This window comes from Mustelus asterias, chromosome 12, assembly GCF_964213995.1.
Source record: "Mustelus asterias chromosome 12, sMusAst1.hap1.1, whole genome shotgun sequence".
In the NCBI taxonomy this organism is placed as follows: Eukaryota; Metazoa; Chordata; class Chondrichthyes; order Carcharhiniformes; family Triakidae; genus Mustelus; species Mustelus asterias.
In genome coordinates this window covers 107,287,640-107,306,040 of record NC_135812.1, presented here as the reverse complement: position 1 = coordinate 107,306,040, position 18,401 = coordinate 107,287,640, and the positions used below count along the sequence as shown (strand labels likewise).

General features: G+C 50.8%; 1 protein-coding gene across 2 annotated transcripts in view; it reads left to right on the top strand.

Annotated features, from left to right (window-relative positions):
- The window catches only part of LOC144501810 (carbonic anhydrase-related protein 10), a 448,509-nt gene that overhangs the window by 309,288 nt on the left and 120,820 nt on the right, over positions 1–18,401 (top strand). For both annotated transcript variants that reach the window (XM_078225854.1, XM_078225855.1), the window contains exon 4: positions 12,054–12,239. In XM_078225854.1, the coding sequence (XP_078081980.1) occupies positions 12,054–12,239 (186 nt within the window). The remainder of the gene's footprint in view (positions 1–12,053; positions 12,240–18,401) is intronic.

The following is an 18,401-nucleotide window of genomic DNA, read 5'->3' as shown; positions in this document are numbered from 1 at the left end:
AGCCTGCACCGACCATGCTGCCCAACTGAACTAAAACCCCCGACCCTTCCGGGGACCATATCCCTCCATTCCCATCCTATTCATGTATTTGTCAAGACGCCCTTTAAAACTCACTATCGTATCCGCTTCCACTACCTCCCCCGGCAACGAGTTCCAGGCACCCACTACTCTGTGTAAAAAATCTGCCTCGTACATCTCCTTTAACCCTTGCCCCTCGCACCTTAAACCTGTGCCCCCTAGTAATCGACTCCTCCACCCTGGGAAAAAGCTTCTGATTATCCACTCTGTCCATGCCCCTCATAATCTTGTAGACTTCTATCAGGTCTCCCCTCAACCTCCGTCGCTCCAGTGAGAACAAACCAAGTTTCTCCAACCTCTCCTCATAGCTAATGCCCTCCGTACCAGGCATCATCCTGGTAAATCCTTTCTGTACCCTCTCCGAAGCCTCCACACCCTTCTGGTAGTGTGATGACCAGAATTGAACACTATATTCCACCACCAGCAGATTACCTGATCATTTACCTCATTGTTGTTTGTTGGACCTTGTACACTCCTGGGAGTGTTTGATGGGGACAGTGTAGAGGGAGCTTTACTCAGTATCTAACCCCGTGCTGTACCTGTCCTGGGAGTGTTTGATGGGGGACAGTGTGGAGGGAGCTTTACTTTGTATCTATCCCCGTGCTGTACCTGTCCTGGGAGTGTTTGATGGGGGACAGTGTAGAGGGAGCTTTACTCTGTATCTAACCCCATGCTGTACCTGTCCTGGGAGTGTTTGATGGGGGACAGTGTAGAGGGAGCTTTACTCTGTATCTATCCCCGTGCTGTACCTGTCCTGGGAGTGTTTGATGGGGACAGTGTAGAGGGAGCTTTACTCTGTATCTAACCCCGTGCTGTACCTGTCCTGGGAGTGTTTGATGGGGGACAGTGTAGAGGGAGCTTTACTCTGTATCTAACCCCGTGCTGTACCTGTGCTGGGAGTATTTGATGGGGGCAGTGTAGAGGGATATTTACAGTGGGTTGTGTGTGCCACCATGAGGAGTACTGAGGAATTTCAGTGGATATTTCCCTGAGGAAAGGACTGAGGGGGATAACAAGTTCCTATGGAATCGATCGTTCAGAGCTGATGGTTGTGTTCTGTCCTCAGGAAGTGTTTGGTGCACTGCTTGTTTCTGAATTCACTCTTGTGTTTGAATGTGGATCACGAAATGGAGTCAGGTTTCTGGGGGCAGGAAGGAGTCGATTTTTGGTTTCTATGGAGACAAGAGCACATTGATAAATAGTGTTGAAAAATAAATCACAGGCAATTCTCTGAAGCATCTGAGATTAAACATCTTTGGCAAAGTTTAAAGGATTTGTTGTTCTGGCTGATTCTGGCAAGTCTGTGTTTATTTGTAGCCATGATGTGGAGATGCCGGCGTTGGACTGGGGTAAACACTGTAAGAAGTTTAACAACACCAGGTTAAAGTCCAACAGGTTTATTTGGTAGCAAAAGCCACACAAGCTTTCGGAGCCCCAAGCCCCTTCTTCAGGTTCAACGTGAAGAAGGGGCTTGGGGCTCCGAAAGCTTGTGTGGCTTTTGCTACCAAATAAGCCTGTTGGACTTTAACCTGGTGTTGTTAAACTTCTTACTTTATTTGTAATCTCAGGAATCTCACACAAACAATCCCCCTCCTGCAAATACTTCCCAAATTCGGAGTTCCCATCGATACTGCCTCTGTCGACAGGCTCACCTGTCTGTCTGTCGTGGTTTTGTGGCTCGCCTTCTTACCTTCTGTGTGAGAAGGTTGCGGGTTCAAACCCCACTATCGAGACATGTAATTCAGCTTTTTGCCCCCAGTGCACCGCTGAGGGAGTGCTGCACTGTTGGAGGTGCCAACATCTGGGTGAGATGCTGAACCTCCAGTTGGGTGTAAAAAAATCCCAAGGCACAATTTGGAAGGGGAGCAGGAGGGAGTTGACCCCAGTGTTGGGACAATTTTGTTCCTCAGTCATTGGTGGCACAGTGGGTTAGCACTGCTGCCTCACAGCGCCAGGGACCCGGGTTCAATTCCTGACTTGGGTCACTGTCTGTGTGGAGTTTGCACATTCTCCCCGTGTCTGCGTGGGTTTCCTCCGGGTGCTCTGATTTCCTCCCACAGTCTGAAAGATGTGCGGCTTAGGTGGATTGACCATGCTAAATTGCCTCTTAGTGTCCCTAATGTGTAGGTTAGAGGGATTAGCGGGATGAATATATGGCGTTATGGGGATAGGGCCTAGTTGGGGTTCATGTCGGTGCAGACTCGATGGGCCGAATGGCCTCCTTCTGCACTGTGGGGATTCTATGATTCTATGTTTATATGATTAACACCGCAATGAAGTTACTGTGAAAATCCCCAAGTCGACACACTCCGGCACCTGTTCGGGGACACTGAGGGAGAATTTAGCACGGCCAATCCACCTCACCAGCACGTCTTTCAGACTGTGGGAGGAAACCGGAGCACCCGGAGGAAACCCAAGCAGACACGGGGAGAACATGCAAACTCCACACAGACAGTGACCCAAAACCGGAATTGAACCCGGGTCCCTGGTGCTGAGGCAGCAGCGCTAACCAGTGTGCCGCGTGCCACCCATATATGCTTCAAGAAGTATTCTTTTGGTTGTAAAGTTTCTTTGGGACACACTGTGGTGACGGGTGCTACATAAATGCAAATCTTACATTGCTTCACACCAGGTACTTGAGTGCCCCCTGGTGGAGAGCATAGGATCCATCACGCTGAGCAGGAAAGTCAGTCTCTGGCAGGTGGGGCCAGAGGAGCTCCAGCCCTGCAGGAGTGGAGGGGTGGGGGCTTCGTGAGGGAGGGGGGGAGGAATTTTAATTTGGGGAAAAATTATAGGTGGGTGGAAGATCCCCATGGGCTGGGATTTTAATCCCTGTGTTGGATCTCCCTGGTTACGAGTCAGTTCCCCAGTCGGATCAGGTGACTGGGGGTAGGGCGGGGGGGGGTGGGGGGGAGCGGAGGGGGTGATCCAGAGACTCACAAAGGGGCCGACACTCGCCATTGGGCCTGGATGGGGTGAGGGGATTGAGGCCGGTTCTGGAGGGAGGGAAGACGGCAGGTGGGCCCCAAGGCAGCACTGGATCAGCCCTGTCAGGACCTCCTCCAGCCCCCACAGGCTAACCGGGAAAACCTGCCTTAAACTGCTCCCTCTGCTTCCAGAACTTTCTCTGCCTCTTTTCACCTGACAGTCAAACCACAGCAACTCTGGACGGTTCATGACACCCCCCCCCCCCACCCCATTCATTCCTCCACTTTCCCTATCTCTGCAACCTCCCTGTCCCTACAGCAGAGTAGATTCAGAAAGAATGTTCCTGATGGTGGGGGAAGTCCAGAACTAGGGATCATAGGTACAGCACAAGGGTTAGATACAGAGTAAAGCTCCCTCTGCACTGTCCCCACCAAACACTCCCAGGTCGGGTACAGCACGGGGTTAGATACAGAGTAAAGCTCCCTCTACACTGTCCCCCATCAAACACCCCCAGGACAGGTACAGCACGGGGTTAGATACAGAGTAAAGCTCCCTATACATTGTCCCCATCAAACACTCCCAGGACAGGTACAGCACAAGGGTTAGATACAGAGTAAAGCTCCCTCTGCACTGTCCCCATCAAACATTCCCAGGTCGGGTACAGCACGGGGTTAGATACAGAGTGAACCTCCCTCTACGTTGTCCCCATCAAACACTTCCAGGACAGGTACAGCACGGGGTTAGATACAGAGTGAAGCTCCCTCTACACTGTCCCCCTCAAACGCTCCCAGGACAGGTACAGCACGGGGTTAGGTACAAAGTAAAGCTCCCTCTACACTGTCCCCATCAAACACAGTAAGAGTTTTATCAACACCAGGTTAAAGTCCAACAGGTTTATTTGGTAGCAAATGCCATTAGCTTTTGGAGCGCTGCTCCTTCAAACACTCCCCGGACAGGTACAGCATGGGGTTAGATACAGAGAAAAGCTCCCTCTACATTGTGCCCATCAAACACCCCCAAGACAGGTACAGCACGGGGTTAGATACAGAGTAAAGCTCCCTCTACACTGTCCCCGATCAAACACTCCCAGGACAGGTACAGCACGGGGTTAGATACAGAGTAAAGCTCCCTCTGCACTGTCCCCACCAAACACTCCCAGGACAGGTACAGCACGGGGTTAGATACAAAGTAAAGCTCCCTCTACACTGTCCCCATCAAACACAGTAAGAGTTTTAACAACACCAGGTTAAAGTCCAACAGGTTTATTTGGTAGCAAATGCCATTAGCTTTTGGAGCGCTGCTCCTTCAAACACTCCCAGGACAGGTACAGCATGGGGTTTGATACAGAGTAAAGCTCCCTCTACATTGTCCCCATCAAACACCCCCAAGACAGGTACAGCACGGGGTTAGATACAGAGTAAAGCTCCCTCTGCACTGTCCCCACCAAACACTCCCAGGTCGGGTACAGCACGGGGTTAGATACAGAGTAAAGCTCCCTCTACACTGTCCCCATCAAACACTCCCAGGACAGGTACAGCACGGGGTTAGATACAGAGTAAAGCTCCCTCTACACTGTCCCCATCAAACACTCCCAGGACAGGTACAGCATGGGGTTAGATACAGAGTGAAGCTCCCTCTACATTGTCCCCATCAAACACTCCCAGGACAGATACAGCACGGGGTTAGATACAGAGTAAAGCTCCCTCTGCACTGTCCCCACCAAACACTCCCAGGACAGGTTACAGCACTGGGTTAGATACAGAGTAAAGCTCCCTCTACACTGTCCCCATCAAACACTCCCAGGACAGGTACAGCACGGGGTTAGATACAGAGTAAAGCTCCCTCTGCACTGTCCCCACCAAACACTCCCAGGACAGGTACAGCACTGGGTTAGATACAGAGTAAAGCTCCCTCTACACTGTCCCCATCAAACACTCCCAGGACAGGTTCAGCACGGAGTTAGATACAGAGTAAATCAGAGTGAGACTGTGCACTGTCAGTTGGTGTTTGGCTGGTTTATTGGAGGAGCAGTGTACCTCTCTATCGCAGTGTAAATCTGGTCGATTCTGTCTTTTTTCCCAGATCATTACTCGTGGTTAGGTGGAGGAAAAGTCAGTTCTGAATATTCTGGAATAAAAGCAGAAATGCTGGATAAACTCAGCAGGTCAGGCAGCAGCTGTGGACAGAGTGAAGGTGTTCCACAATGTGGTCACCCAGTCTATGTTTAGTCCCCCCCATGTCAAGGAGATCGCATCGGGAGCAGTGAATCCGGTAAAGCAAAGTGAAGTAAGTGCTGGGAGAGGCAGGATGGCCTGAGTAGCCTCCTCGTCCAGGATATTATCTCCCTCTTCGGGGAGCTGGTGGTGTCGTGGTAATATCGTTGGACGAGTAGAATCAGAGAATCCCGACAGTGCAGAAGGAGGCCATTCGGCCCATCGAGTCTGCACCGACCACAATCCCACCCAGGCCCTATCCCCGTAACCCCATGCATTTACCCTAGCTAGTCCCCCTGACACTAAGGGGCAATTTATCATGGCCAATCCACCTTACCCACACATCTTTGGATTTAGTAATCCAGAGGCCTAGGCTCTTGGGATATGGGTTCAAATCCCAGCATGAGGCAACTGATGGAATTTCAATTCTAATAATAAATCTGAACTCTAGTGATGGTGAGAAGAAAACTATCACTGATTACAGCTAAAACAAAACCCATCTGGTTGACTGCAATCTCCCTTTCGGGAAGGAAATCTGCCATCCTGACCTCCTAGATGTGACTCCACACCCACAGCAGCGTGGATGTGACATAACTGCCCTCGGAAATGGAAGGACAAAACCATTCAGTTCAGGGGCAATAGGGGATGGGAAACAATTGCTCTGGCCTCACCAGTGACGCCCACATCCTGCAAAAGAATGAAGTTAAAGAGTACGATTGTGTGAGGTTTGGGAGGTGAGTTTGTTGCGAGGGGCAGCGAGAGACTCCAGACTTCACCAACAACACTCAGCAAAACACTACGGAGGCTGGAAATCTCAAATCAAAACAGAAAATGCAGCAAATACTCAGCGGCTCAGGCAGTGTGTGTGGAGAGTGTTAGAACCCCGGTCAAAAACTCCAAGGTGTTTTATAAAGTCAGCCTGGACCATAAGTTTTCCATTTTAAATTTGGCTAGGGTGAGCATGAGATGTTTCACTCCAGGTATGATTCGAATGACCCACTAGGGAGCTTTTATCAAACAAAGTTTATTTAAGAATACAGTTAACATATAGAAAGAAAATTAGCAATAACCTTTACCAATTGCAAACAAGAAAAAAAATGATGATATTGTACAAACCTTAACAACTATATGAAATGTTCCAACATTGTTCCAGAGTAGCACAGCGGCACAACGGTTAGCACTGCTGCCTCACAGCACCAGGATCCCGAGTTCGATTCCCGGCTTGGGTCACTGTCTGTGTGGAGTTTGCACGTTCTCCCCGTGTCTGCGTGGGTTTCCTCCGGGTGCTCCGGTTTCCTCCCACAGTCCAAAGTTGTTAGGTGGATTGGCCATGCTAAATTGCCCCTTAGTGTCAGGGGGGTTAGCAGGATAAATATGTGGGTTTACAGGAACAGGGCCTGGGTGGGATTGTGGTCGGGGCGGACTCAATGGACCAATGGCTTCCTTCTGCACTGTAGGGATTCTATTTAGCTGGAGTCTGATGTTGCAGCTGTATAGAACGCTGGTTAGGCCACATTTGGAATACTGCGTCCAGTTCTGGTCACCGCACTACCAGAAGGACGTGGAGGCGTTAGAGAGAGTGCAGAGAAGGTTTACCAGGATGTTGCCTGGTATGGAGGGTCTTAGATATGGGGAGAGATTGGGTAAACTGGGCTTGTTCTCCCTGGAAAGACGGAGAATGAGGGGAGATCTAATAGAGGTGTACAAGATTATGAAGGGTATAGATGGGTGAACAGTGGGAAGCTTTTTTCCAGATCAGAAGTGACGATCATGAGGGGTCATGGGCTCAAGGTGAGAGGGGCGAAGTATAACTCAGATATTAGAGGGATGTTTTTTACACAGAGGGTGGTGGGGGCCTGGAATGCGCTGCCAAGTAGGGTGGTGGAGGCAGACACGCTGACATCGTTTAAGACTTACCTGGCTGGTCACATGAGCAGCCTGGGAATGGAGGGATACAAACGATTGGTCCAGTTGGACCAAGGAGCGGCACAGACTTGGAGGGCCGAAGGGCCTGTTTCCTGTGCTGTACTGTTCTTTGTTCTTGTGATCTGTTCTATGATCTATCAAACAAACTTCCTTATAAACATACGGCCATCCCAGGTTTAGCACAGGAAATAAGAATGCGTACGTGATGCTAGATTTTCCAGCTCTGTAGCACCTGCTGCGACTCAGTGCTTTGATTGGAGAATTGAAACTCTGGCTTTTCCGTTCTGGGAATTTCCAGCACCTCTCCAGGTAGTTCGGTGGATTGGCCATGGTAAATTGCCCCAGGTAATCCATAGCTAAGCATTAGCTTTTAGCCAGCAGAGCTTTCACACCAGGAAGGCAAGAGAAACTGAACTAATCAGCAGGATTTCCAATACCAGGGAGAGACACAGAAATACTGCACCCAGTCTGGGGTCCGACACCTTCTACCCAGCCAGCAGCCAAAACTGAAAGTAAAAGAACTCTTGGGACAGAAAAAAGCTGTCCCACCTGACTGTTAATCAATCTTCAAACAACAATTCAAAGGTTTAAGTTTTAGTTTATTTTTAAGTTTAAGTTTGTTTATTAGTGTCACATGTAGGCTTATATTAACACTGCAATGAAGCTACTATGAAAATCCCCTCGTCGCCACACTCCGGCGCCTGTTCGGGTAACACTGAGCGAGAATTTAGCACGGCCAATGCACCCTAACCAGCACGTCTTTCGGACTGTGGGAGGAAACAGGAGCACCTGGAGGAAACCCACGCAGACACGGGGAGAATGTGCAAACTCCACACAGACAGTGACCCAAGCTGGGAATTGAACCCGGGTCCCTGGCGCTGTGAGGCAGCAGCGCTAACCACTGTCCCACCGTGTCGCCCCAGAGAAGTGTCGTAGCCTCCCAGAGAATGCATTTGGTCCAGATTAAAAATAAACAAAACCCCATTTAAACCATTTAAGCAGCAATAAAAGATTCCGTTCCAGACCTCACGGTGCAAATAACAAAAGAAACAGGGTTACAAAATGCAGGGAACATGATTAAAAATATATTTCTTAAAGACACAGGAGCATCACAAGAGAAACAAATTCTCAGGGAAATGGGGAAAGGTTGGAGGTGCGACAGGGTGTCAGGAAGGGGAAGGGGAGGAGGAGCCAAGGGGAAGAGTGGTGATAAGATGAACAGCAGGAGGGGCTGATGATAAAGGAGATGATGGTGCAAGGGGGTGGGAATGGGGCAGGTAGAGAAGGAGAGGGGGTTGTGGAAGGAGAGAGAGAAGTAAGACAAACAGCTGCTGTCTGTAAAAAGGGGACAAGATCATGATAATAAGAACATAAGAACTAGGAGCAGGAGTTGGCCGTCTGGCCCCTCGAGCCTGCTCCGCCATTCAATAAGATCATGGCTGATCTTTTCGTGGACTCAGCTCCACTTACCCGCCCGCTCACCATAACCCTTAATTCCTTTACTGTTCAAAAATTTATCTATCTCTGCCTTAAAAAGATGGCGGCATGGTGGCGCAGTGGTCAGCGCTGCTGCCTCACAGCGCCAAAGACCTGGGTTCGATTCCCAGCTTGGGTCACTGTCTGTGCGGAGTCTGCACGTTCACCCCGTGTCTGCGTGGGTTTCCTCCGGGTGCTCCGGTTTCCTCCCACAGTCCAAAGATGTGCGGGTTAGATGGATTGGCCATGATAAATTGCCCCTTTGTCTCAGGGGAACTAGCTAGAGTAAAATACATGGGGTTACGGGGATAGGGCCTGGGTGGGATTGTGGTCGGTGCAGACTCGATGGGCTGAATAGCCTCCTTCTGCACTGTAGGGATTCAATGATTCTGTGTGAAATTGTTCAACTCTTTGGGTGAGATTCCCCCCTCTGTGGGAATCCCCTCCCCAGAGGATTTTCCCCCTCCACCTATGGGATTCCCCCATGGCAGGATCATCCTGTCCTCACCGACCACAATCCCACCCACGCTCTATTCCCTGTCCTGTTGGTGTTGACTGGAAGATTCTGCCGGTGGGAACAGCCGGAAAATCCTGCCCTTTGAATCCAGGAGGCTGTAAACTCAAAGATGCGAAAGGCTATCGGGCGTGAACTAAGCGTTATTCATTTGAGTTTGTTCTTGGAGTCAGTGCAGCTCAATGAGGAACAGCTGATTCTATCCGATTTTGATACTTCATAAACAACAACTTTGAAATTGTCTACAAGGCGGATGGATAATTGTTTGCAATTCGGCCAATCTCCACATTTCAATCAGGCGTCTTGAGTGACCAGCTCTGTGTTACAAGTGGATCACCCGTGGCATTGCTCGGTGCGAGTTGTTTCTCAAAGGGAGCTGATGGCAATAACCCACGTGTCAGTGTGATATGAGGTGCCCCTTTTTGAAACCATGAATCCGAAACCAAAATGCGATGGTCAGCTTTGCTTCTCCTGGCCTTGTCTTTAAATGCTGAAGGGTCCAGTTCCCACTCCAGGACTTCAACACATAATCTAAGCTGGCGGCGTTGGAGGAGTGCTGCTCTGTCAGAGGTGCTCTCTTTCCACTGAGACGCTAAGTTGGATGCTAACGATCCCAGGAAAGTATTTGACAAAAAACAGAGGCATTCGACCCAATGCCCTGGCCAATCCCAATTTGTATCTCAACCAATATCACATTTACTGAGTTCAGTGAGGCTGTTTCCGCAGTAAAAGTTAAAGTAAAGTTTATTTATTAGTGTCACAAGTGAGGCTTACACTAACACTGCAATGAAGTTACTGTGAAAATCCCCGAGTCACCACACTCCAGTACCTGTTCGGGTAACACTGAGGGAGAATTTAGCACGGCCAATGCACCCTAACCAGCACATCTTTCAGACTGTGGGAGGAAACCGGAGCACCCGGAGGAAACCCACGCAGACACAGGGAGAACGTGCAAACTCCACACAGACAGTGACCCAAGCCGGAAATTGAACCCGGGTCCCTGGCGCTGTGAGGCAGCAATGCTAACCACTGTGCCACCGTGTCCTAGAATTACCCCCAGAAGGTCAGGAGGAGAGGGATGGACAGATTCCTCAAGTGTAAGTGGGAGTGGGGGGGAGAAGGAGGGGGGGGGGGGGGGGAAAGTGTGCGGATGGGAGGAGGGATGAGGGGAGAGGATAGAGGGGGCACTGGATCTTGTTAAAAGGTCTTCAAGGCTTTCATTGAATGGGAAATTTGGATGAAGGAATTTTGGTCAGCAGAGCGCGGGTTCCAAAACCGAGGGACTCGGTATGAAGAAGAAGCAATCTGGGGACTTTTTGTGGGAGTAAAAATTGGAAGGGAAATAGTTACCAGAGAGGCCCAGGAAACAGGAGCAGGGTTCCGAGAGGGCTGGAGAGGGATCAAGCGATGGGATTTTGAGCAGGGTTCCGAGAGAGCTGGAGAGGGGGATCAGGCGATGGGATTTTGAGCAGGGTTCCGAGAGAGCTGGAGAAGGGGATCAGGCGTTGGGAATTCACACCATCATTAGTACAAACCAGAAGCCCACTTTGAGAGAGAGGAAGACTCGCATTTCTATAGTGCCGGTCACATCCTGAAGCAATTTACAGCCAGTGAAGTATTTTGCAGTCCCAGTGCACGCAGTCACTGCGATGGAGCAAACACGGCAGGAAAGTTGTGCACAGCAAGCTCCCACAAACAGCAATGTGAAAATGATGTTTGTGATGTTGGTTAAGGATAAACATGCATCAAAACTCAGGGGCAAATTCCTAGCTCTTTAAAATAGCCCGTCAGGATCTTTCCCATCCAATCTCCAACAGTGCGGCACTCCCTCAGCACTGACTCTCTGACAGTGCAGCACTGCCTCAGTACTGACCCTCTGACAGTGCGGCACTCCCTCAGTGCTGACCTTCTGACAGTGCGGCACTCCCTCAGCACTGACCCTCTGACAGTGCAGCACTCCCTCAGTACTGACCCTCTGACAGTGCGGCACTCCCTCAGCACTGACCCTCTGACAGTGCGGCACTCCCTCAGTGCTGACCTTCTGACAGTGCGGCACTCCCTCAGCACTGACCCTCTGACAGTGCAGCACTCCCTCAGTACTGACCCTCTGACAGTGCGGCACTCCCTCAGCACTGACCCTCTGACAGTGCGGCACTCCCTCAGTACTGACCCTCTGACAATGCGGCACTCCCTCAGCACTGACCCTCTGACAGTGCGGCACTCCCTCAGTACTGACCCTCTGACAGTGAGGCACTCCCTCAGTACTGACCCTCTGACAGTGAGGCACTCCCTCAGTACTGACCCTCTGACAGTGCGGCACTCCCGCAGTACTGACCCTCTGACAGTGCGGCACTCCCTCAGTACTGTCCCTCTGACAGTGTGGCACTCCCTCAGTACTGACCCTCTGACAGTGCGGCACTCCCTCAGCACTGACCCTCTGACAGTGCGGCACTCCCTCAGTACTGTCCCTCTGACAGTGTGGCACTCCCTCAGTACTGACCCTCTGACAGTGTGGCACTCCCTCAGTACTGACCCTCTGACAGTGCGGCACTCCCTCAGCACTGACCCTCTGACAGTGCGGCACTCCCGCAGCACTGACCCTCTGACAGTGCGGCACTCCCTCAGTACTGACCCTCTGACAGTGTGGCACTCCCTCAGCACTGACCCTCTGACAGTGCGGCACTCCCGCAGCACTGACCCTCTGACAGTGCGGCACTCCCTCAGTACTGACCCTCTGACAGTGCGGCACTCCCTCAATACCTTTGCTGGTGTGTCCCCCTGAATTTCATACTCCTGTTTTTAGAGTGGGAATTGAACCCTGACCTTCTGAGCGTGAGGGGCGTGTGGGTTTCTGGTGGGATGCTGGTTTGTGCCTCAGGACCGACACGCGCTGACACTCTCTCTGTGTTTTGTTACAGCTGAGCGGCACCATGTACAACACTGGGCGACACGTCTCACTGCGATTGGACAAGGAGCATTTGGTCAATGTGTCCGGGGGTCCAATGACCTACAGTTATCGCCTCGAGGAAATTCGGTTACACTTTGGGAGCGAGGACAGTCACGGTTCCGAGCATCTACTAAATGGACAAGCTTTTTCTGGGGAGGTGAGTGGCGGGGGGGGCAGACACCGGCACGGTGAGGGATGGTGAGGAACATCACAAAACTCAAGCTAGGGAGGCGATGGCCTAGTGGTATTCTCGCTAGATTATTAATCCAGAAACTAAGCTAATGTTCTGGGGGCCCGGTTTCAAATCCTGCCACGGCAGATGGTGGAATTTGAATTCAATAAAAAATCTGGAATTAGGAATCTACTGATGACCATGAAACCATTGTCGATTGTCGGAAAAACCCACCTGATTCACTAATGTCCTTTAGGGAAGGAAATCTGCTGTCCTTACCCGGTCTGGCCGACATCTGACTCCAGAGCCACAGCAATGTGGTTGACTCTCAACTGCCCTCTGAAATGTCCGAGCGAGACACTCAGTTCAAGGGCAACTGGGGATGGGCAATAAATGCTGGCCCAGCGATGCCCACGGTCCCACAAATTAATATTAAAAAATTAACCAATACCGGTTATCCCAGCGATTTCAAACAGAAAACATTCTCAGGTTAGGAACTCATTACAAACTGTTCTCACTGGCTCACTGGAAAGCTTGTCCGGAACTTTCCCTTTGTGACAAACAGTGACAGCAAACAGCAGAGCGAGAGGAGACGCAAAGATCCCACATCCCGGCACTCAACCCCCAAACCCTTCCCAAACCCTTCCCAAACCCTTCCAAAAACATTTCACAACAAGGGCTTCATCTGAAACATTTGCCTTGTTGGTGGGACCCCCGTCTTTAAGGAACCCCCCCCCTGCCCCCACCCCCCCCACCCCCTGCACCCCCACCCCCCTACTCCCTCATCCCCCTACCCACCCTACCCCCGACCCCCATCCCCCCTTCCCCCCACCTCCTACCCCCATCCCCCCTACCCCCCACCCCCAACCCCCTTCCCCCTCACTCCCTACCCCCATCCCCCCTCCCCCCACCCCCTACCCCCCCGTCCCCCCTTCCCCCTCACTCCCTAACCCCCACCCACCTACCCCCCATTCCCCCGACCCCCTCATCCCCCCTACCCCCCATTCCCCCTACCCCCTCATCCCCTCTACCCACCCCACCGCTACCCCCATCCCCCCTTCCCCCCACCCCCTACCCCCCCATCCCCCCTACCCACCCCCTACCCCCATCCCCCTTTCCCCCTCACTCCCTACCCCCATCCCCCCTACCCCCCATCCATCCTACCCACTCCACCCCCTACCCCCCATTCCCCCTACCCCCCCATCCCCCCGATCCACCCTACCCCATCCCCCCTACCCACACCACCCCCTACTCCCCCATCCCCCCTATCCCCCCTACCCCCCCCCCCCAAGCCCCACCCACCCCCACCCCACCCTGACAGTGAGGCTCTCAGCTGGAAATTGAAAGTGAAAATATTTCCAGTGAGGTTGGAATGAACATTCTCACCGAGCCAGTTAGCGCTGGGAGTGAATGTGCCGGAATGTTCCAACCTGTCCTACACAAGTCGGTGGGCGGGGTGGGGGGGGAATGGGAGGGGAGAGGGGGAGGAAAGATGGGGACGGAGAGGGGGTGATGAGAAGGGGTTGAGGAGAGGGAAGGGAGGAGGGGAGGGGGGTTGGGGAGGGGAGGATGGAGAGGGGGGAGGGGGATTGGGAGATGGGGGAGGGGTAGGGGGTGGATAGGAAGTGGGGAGGGGAGATGGGGAGGGGAGATGGGGAGGAGGAGGGGGAGGGGAGAGGGTGTTGGAGACCCATCTTCAGTCAAATATTCCTCAGGAAATCAGCCTCATACAGACCCTCTCCCCGTTCTCCCCGTGTCTGTGTGGGTTTCCTCCGAGTGCTCCGGTTTCCTCCCACAGTCTGAAAGACGTGCTGGTTAGGGTGGATTGGCCGTGCTAAGTTCTCCCTCAGTGTACCCGAACAGGCACCGGAGTGTGGCGACTGGGGGTTTTTCATAGTAACTTTATTGTGGTGTTAATGTAAGCCTACTTGTGACTAATAATCTTTAAGGCCCTCACTTGGAGATGTTTGAGACACAGGCCCCAGACACCTCATTTGATTCATGCTACATTCGCCATACTGGAGGCTCAGCCAATGCTTTCTCCCGGTTTAGGGGCCTCTTTTTTAAAAAAGATTCTCTGACCATGAGGTTCCCGTTAGTTTGGTTACCGTGACGATCTGCCCCGTGCTGTAGCCCAGGTTTGGATGGGATGCCTGAATCTAAGCTGAATCATTGAAAACCCATAAAACTTTACAGCAACTTTTAAAATATTTATCGCACTAAATATTAAACAGCAAATGCCAGTGTTCCTGACTTTTAATTGTGTTTTTTTTATATTACTGTGGGGAATTACCCTTTTAACAAATAATAACAGTGTGTTCTGTAATGAATTCCCTTTCTCCCTTTATGGTGTTTGCCGTGTGTGCTTAATGACAGAGATTGTTTTTTAAAAGTGAATTTATCCAAACTCCACAGAGAGGGCCATTATGGATTGCGGGACTGTAATTAATCACCATTCAGTGTGTACGTTCCGGCACATTCCCCACCCACCCTTCCAAACCCACAACCTCTCCCACCCAGAAGGGTAAAGACAGCAGACGCCAGTCCCCCTCAGTCACACATGCCCTCCGGACTTTAAATAGGATCCTACAGGACACACTGCACTGAAACAGGCCATTCGGCCCAGTCACTCCATGCTGGCATTTATTCACCATTCCAGTCTCCCCCCCATCTTTCCCCATCTCAAATTCTACCATTGTAACCCTCTATCGCTTCTCCCTCATGTATTTACTTTGCTTCCTCTTCAATATATCGATACTGTTTGCTTCGGCCAATCCCTGTGGGAGCGAGTCCCACATTCTCCCCCATTCCCTGTGGGAGCGTGTCCCACATTCTCCCCACTGCCTGTGGGAGTGAGTCCCACATTCTCCATACTCCCTGTGGGAGCGAGTCCCACATTCTCCCCACTCCCTGTGGGAGTGAGTCCCACATTCTCCCCACTCCCTGTGGGAGTGAGTCCCACATTCTCCCCACTCCCTGTGGGAGTGAGTCCCACATTCTCCCCACTCCCTGTGGGAGTGAGTCCCACATTCTCCCCACTGCCTGTGGGAGTGAGTCCCACATTCTCCCCACTCCCTGTGGGAGTGAGTTTTTGATTTGATTTGATTTGATTTATTATTGTCACATGTATTAACATACAATGAAAAATATTGTTTCTTGCGCGCTATACAGACAAAGCATACCGTTCATAGAGAAGGAAACGAGAGAGTGCAGAATGTAGTGTTACAGTCATAGCTAGGGTGTCGAAAAAGATCAACTTAGTGTGAGGTAGGTCTATTCAAAAGTCTGACAGCAGCGGGGAAGAAACTTTCTTGAGTTGGTATGTGACCTCAGACTTTTGTATCTTTTTCCCGATGGAAGAAGGTGGAAGAGAGAATGTCCGGGGTGCATGGGGTCCTTAATTATACTGGCTGCTTTGCTGAGACAGCAGGAAGTATAGACAGAGTCAATGGATGGGAGGCTGGTTTGCGTGATGGATTGGGCTGCATTCATGACCTTTCGTAGTTCCTTGTGGTCTTGGGCAGAGCAGGAGCCCCAGACCAAGCTGTGATACAACCAGAAAGAATGCTCTCTATGGGGCATCTGTAAAAGTTGGTGAGAGTCGTAGCTGACATGCCAAATTTCCTTCGTCTTCTGAGAAAGTAGAGGTGTTGGTGGGTTTTCTTAACTATAGTGTCGGCATGGGGGGGACCAGGACGGGTTGTTGGTGATCTGGACACCTAAAAACTTGAAGCTCTCGACCATTTCTACTTCATCCCATTGATGTAGACAGGGGCATGTTCTCCACTACGCTTCCTGAAGTCGATGACAATCCACTTTGTTTTGTTGACATTGAGGGAGAGATTATTGTAGCCGCACCAGTTCACCAGATTCTCTATCTCATTCCTGTACTCTGTCTCGTCATTGTTTGAGACCCGACCCACTACGGTGATGTCGTCAGCAAACTTGAAAATCGAATTGGAAGGGAATTTGGCCGCACAGTCATAGGTGTATAAGGCATGATTGTCATTAGAGTCCCACATTCTCCCCACTCTCTGGGTAAAGAAGTTTCTCCTGAATTCCCCACTGGATTTCTTGGTGACTATCGGTGAGGCAGTGGCGTAGTGGTATTATCACTGGACTCGTAATCCAGAGACCCAGGATAATGCTCTGTGACCTGGATTCGAATCCCACCACGGCAGATGGTGAAATTTGAATTCAATAAAAAAAAATCTGGTGTTAAAAATCTCATGACGACCCTGCAAACATTGTCCATTGTTGTAAAAACCCATTTATTCAGTCGTGTCCTTCAGGGAAGGAAATCTGCCGTCCTCACCTGCCCCGTAGCTTGGCTTGGCAATGAATGCTGGGCAATATCCCAAGAACCAATCAATGAAATCCTATATTGATGACCTCTGTCTCTGCTCCTCCTCATGAGGAACCAGTCTCTCTGTATCCACTCAGCCAAAACCTCCTGTCATTGTGAAGACTGTAAAGTCACTTTTGGAAATATATCACCGTTCCTTCACTGTCGCTGGGTCCAAACCCTCACCACCAGGGGCAATTAGGGATGGGCAATGAATGCCGGCCTAGCCAGTGACACCCCCACATCCTGTTAATGAATAAGGGGGTAAAGGAAACAGGAAGTAGTCACTTGGTGGAACAGGACGTGAATATTGCTGTAAAGACAGACAAGGCTGATGGTGCTTTTTATCAAAGGGAGTGACAGTTTGTACGGCATGAGGAGAGGATGCTGATTGGTTGCCCATGGACTCTGATTGGTTGGGTGTTGTCATGGGGAATGCCCGAGGAAAGTGTTGTCTCCCCCAACTCCAGGTTTACTGGAGAAAGGCTCAATAACTGGACACCTTCCCTTTGTTTAGGGCCCAAAGTATCCGAGCCAATTGCCTGCTTTGAATTTAAACAAAAGCTTGAGAAGAAAGTTTAAAGTTTATTTATTAGTGTCACAGGTAGGCTTACATTAACACTGCAATGAAGTTACTGTGAAAATCCACGAGTCGCCACATTGTTCGGGTACACTGAGGGAGGATTTAGCATGGTCAATGCACCTAACCAGAACATCTTTGTCGCTTCTTTGGACACGGGTGAGGTCCCTGAGGATTGGAGGATAGCGAATGTGGTCCCGTTGTTTAAGAAGGGTAGCAGGGATAACCCAGGAAATTATAGGCCGGTGAGCTTGACGTCCGTGGTAGGGAAGTTGTTGGAGAGGATTCTTAGAGACAGGATGTATGTGCATTTAGAACGGAACAATCTCATTAGTGACAGACAGCATGGTTTTGTAAGAGGGAGGTCGTGCCTTACAAATTTGGTGGAGTTTTTTGAGGAAGTGACAAAAACGGTTGATGAAGGAAGGGCCGTGGATGTCGTCGATATGGATTTCAGTAAGGCATTTGACAAAGTCCCACATGGCAGGTTGGTTAAGAAGGTTAAGGCTCATGGGATACAAGGAGAAGTGGCTCGATGGGTGGAGAACTGGCTTGGCCATAGGAGACAGAGGGTAGTGGTCGAAGGGTCTTTTTCCGGCTGGAGGTCTGTGACCAGTGGTGTTCCGCAGGGCTCTGTACTGGGACCTCTGCTATTTGTGATATATATAAATGATTTGGAAGAAGGTGTAACTGGTGTAATCAGCAAGTTTGCGGATGACACGAAGATGGCTGGAATTGCGGATAGCGAAGAGCATTGTCGGGCAATACAGCAGGATATAGATAGGCTGGAAAATTGGGCGGAGAGGTGGCAGATGGAATTTAATCCGGATGAATGCGAAGTGATGCATTTTGGAAGAAATAATGTAGGGAGGAGTTATACAATAAATGGCAGAGTCATCAGGAGTATAGAAACACAGAGGGACCTAGGTGTGCAAGTCCACAAATCCTTGAAGGTGGCAACACAGGTGGAGAAGGTGGTGAAGAAGGCATATGGTATGCTTGCCTTTATAGGACGGGGTATAGAGTATAAAAGCTGGAGTCTGATGATGCAGCTGTATAGAACGCTGGTTAGGCCACATTTGGAGTACTGCGTCCAGTTCTGGTCGCCGCACTACCAGAAGGACGTGGAGGCATTGGAGAGAGTGCAGAGAAGGTTTACCAGGATGTTGCCTGGTATGGAGGGTCTTAGCTATGAGGAGAGATTGGGTAGACTGGGGTTGTT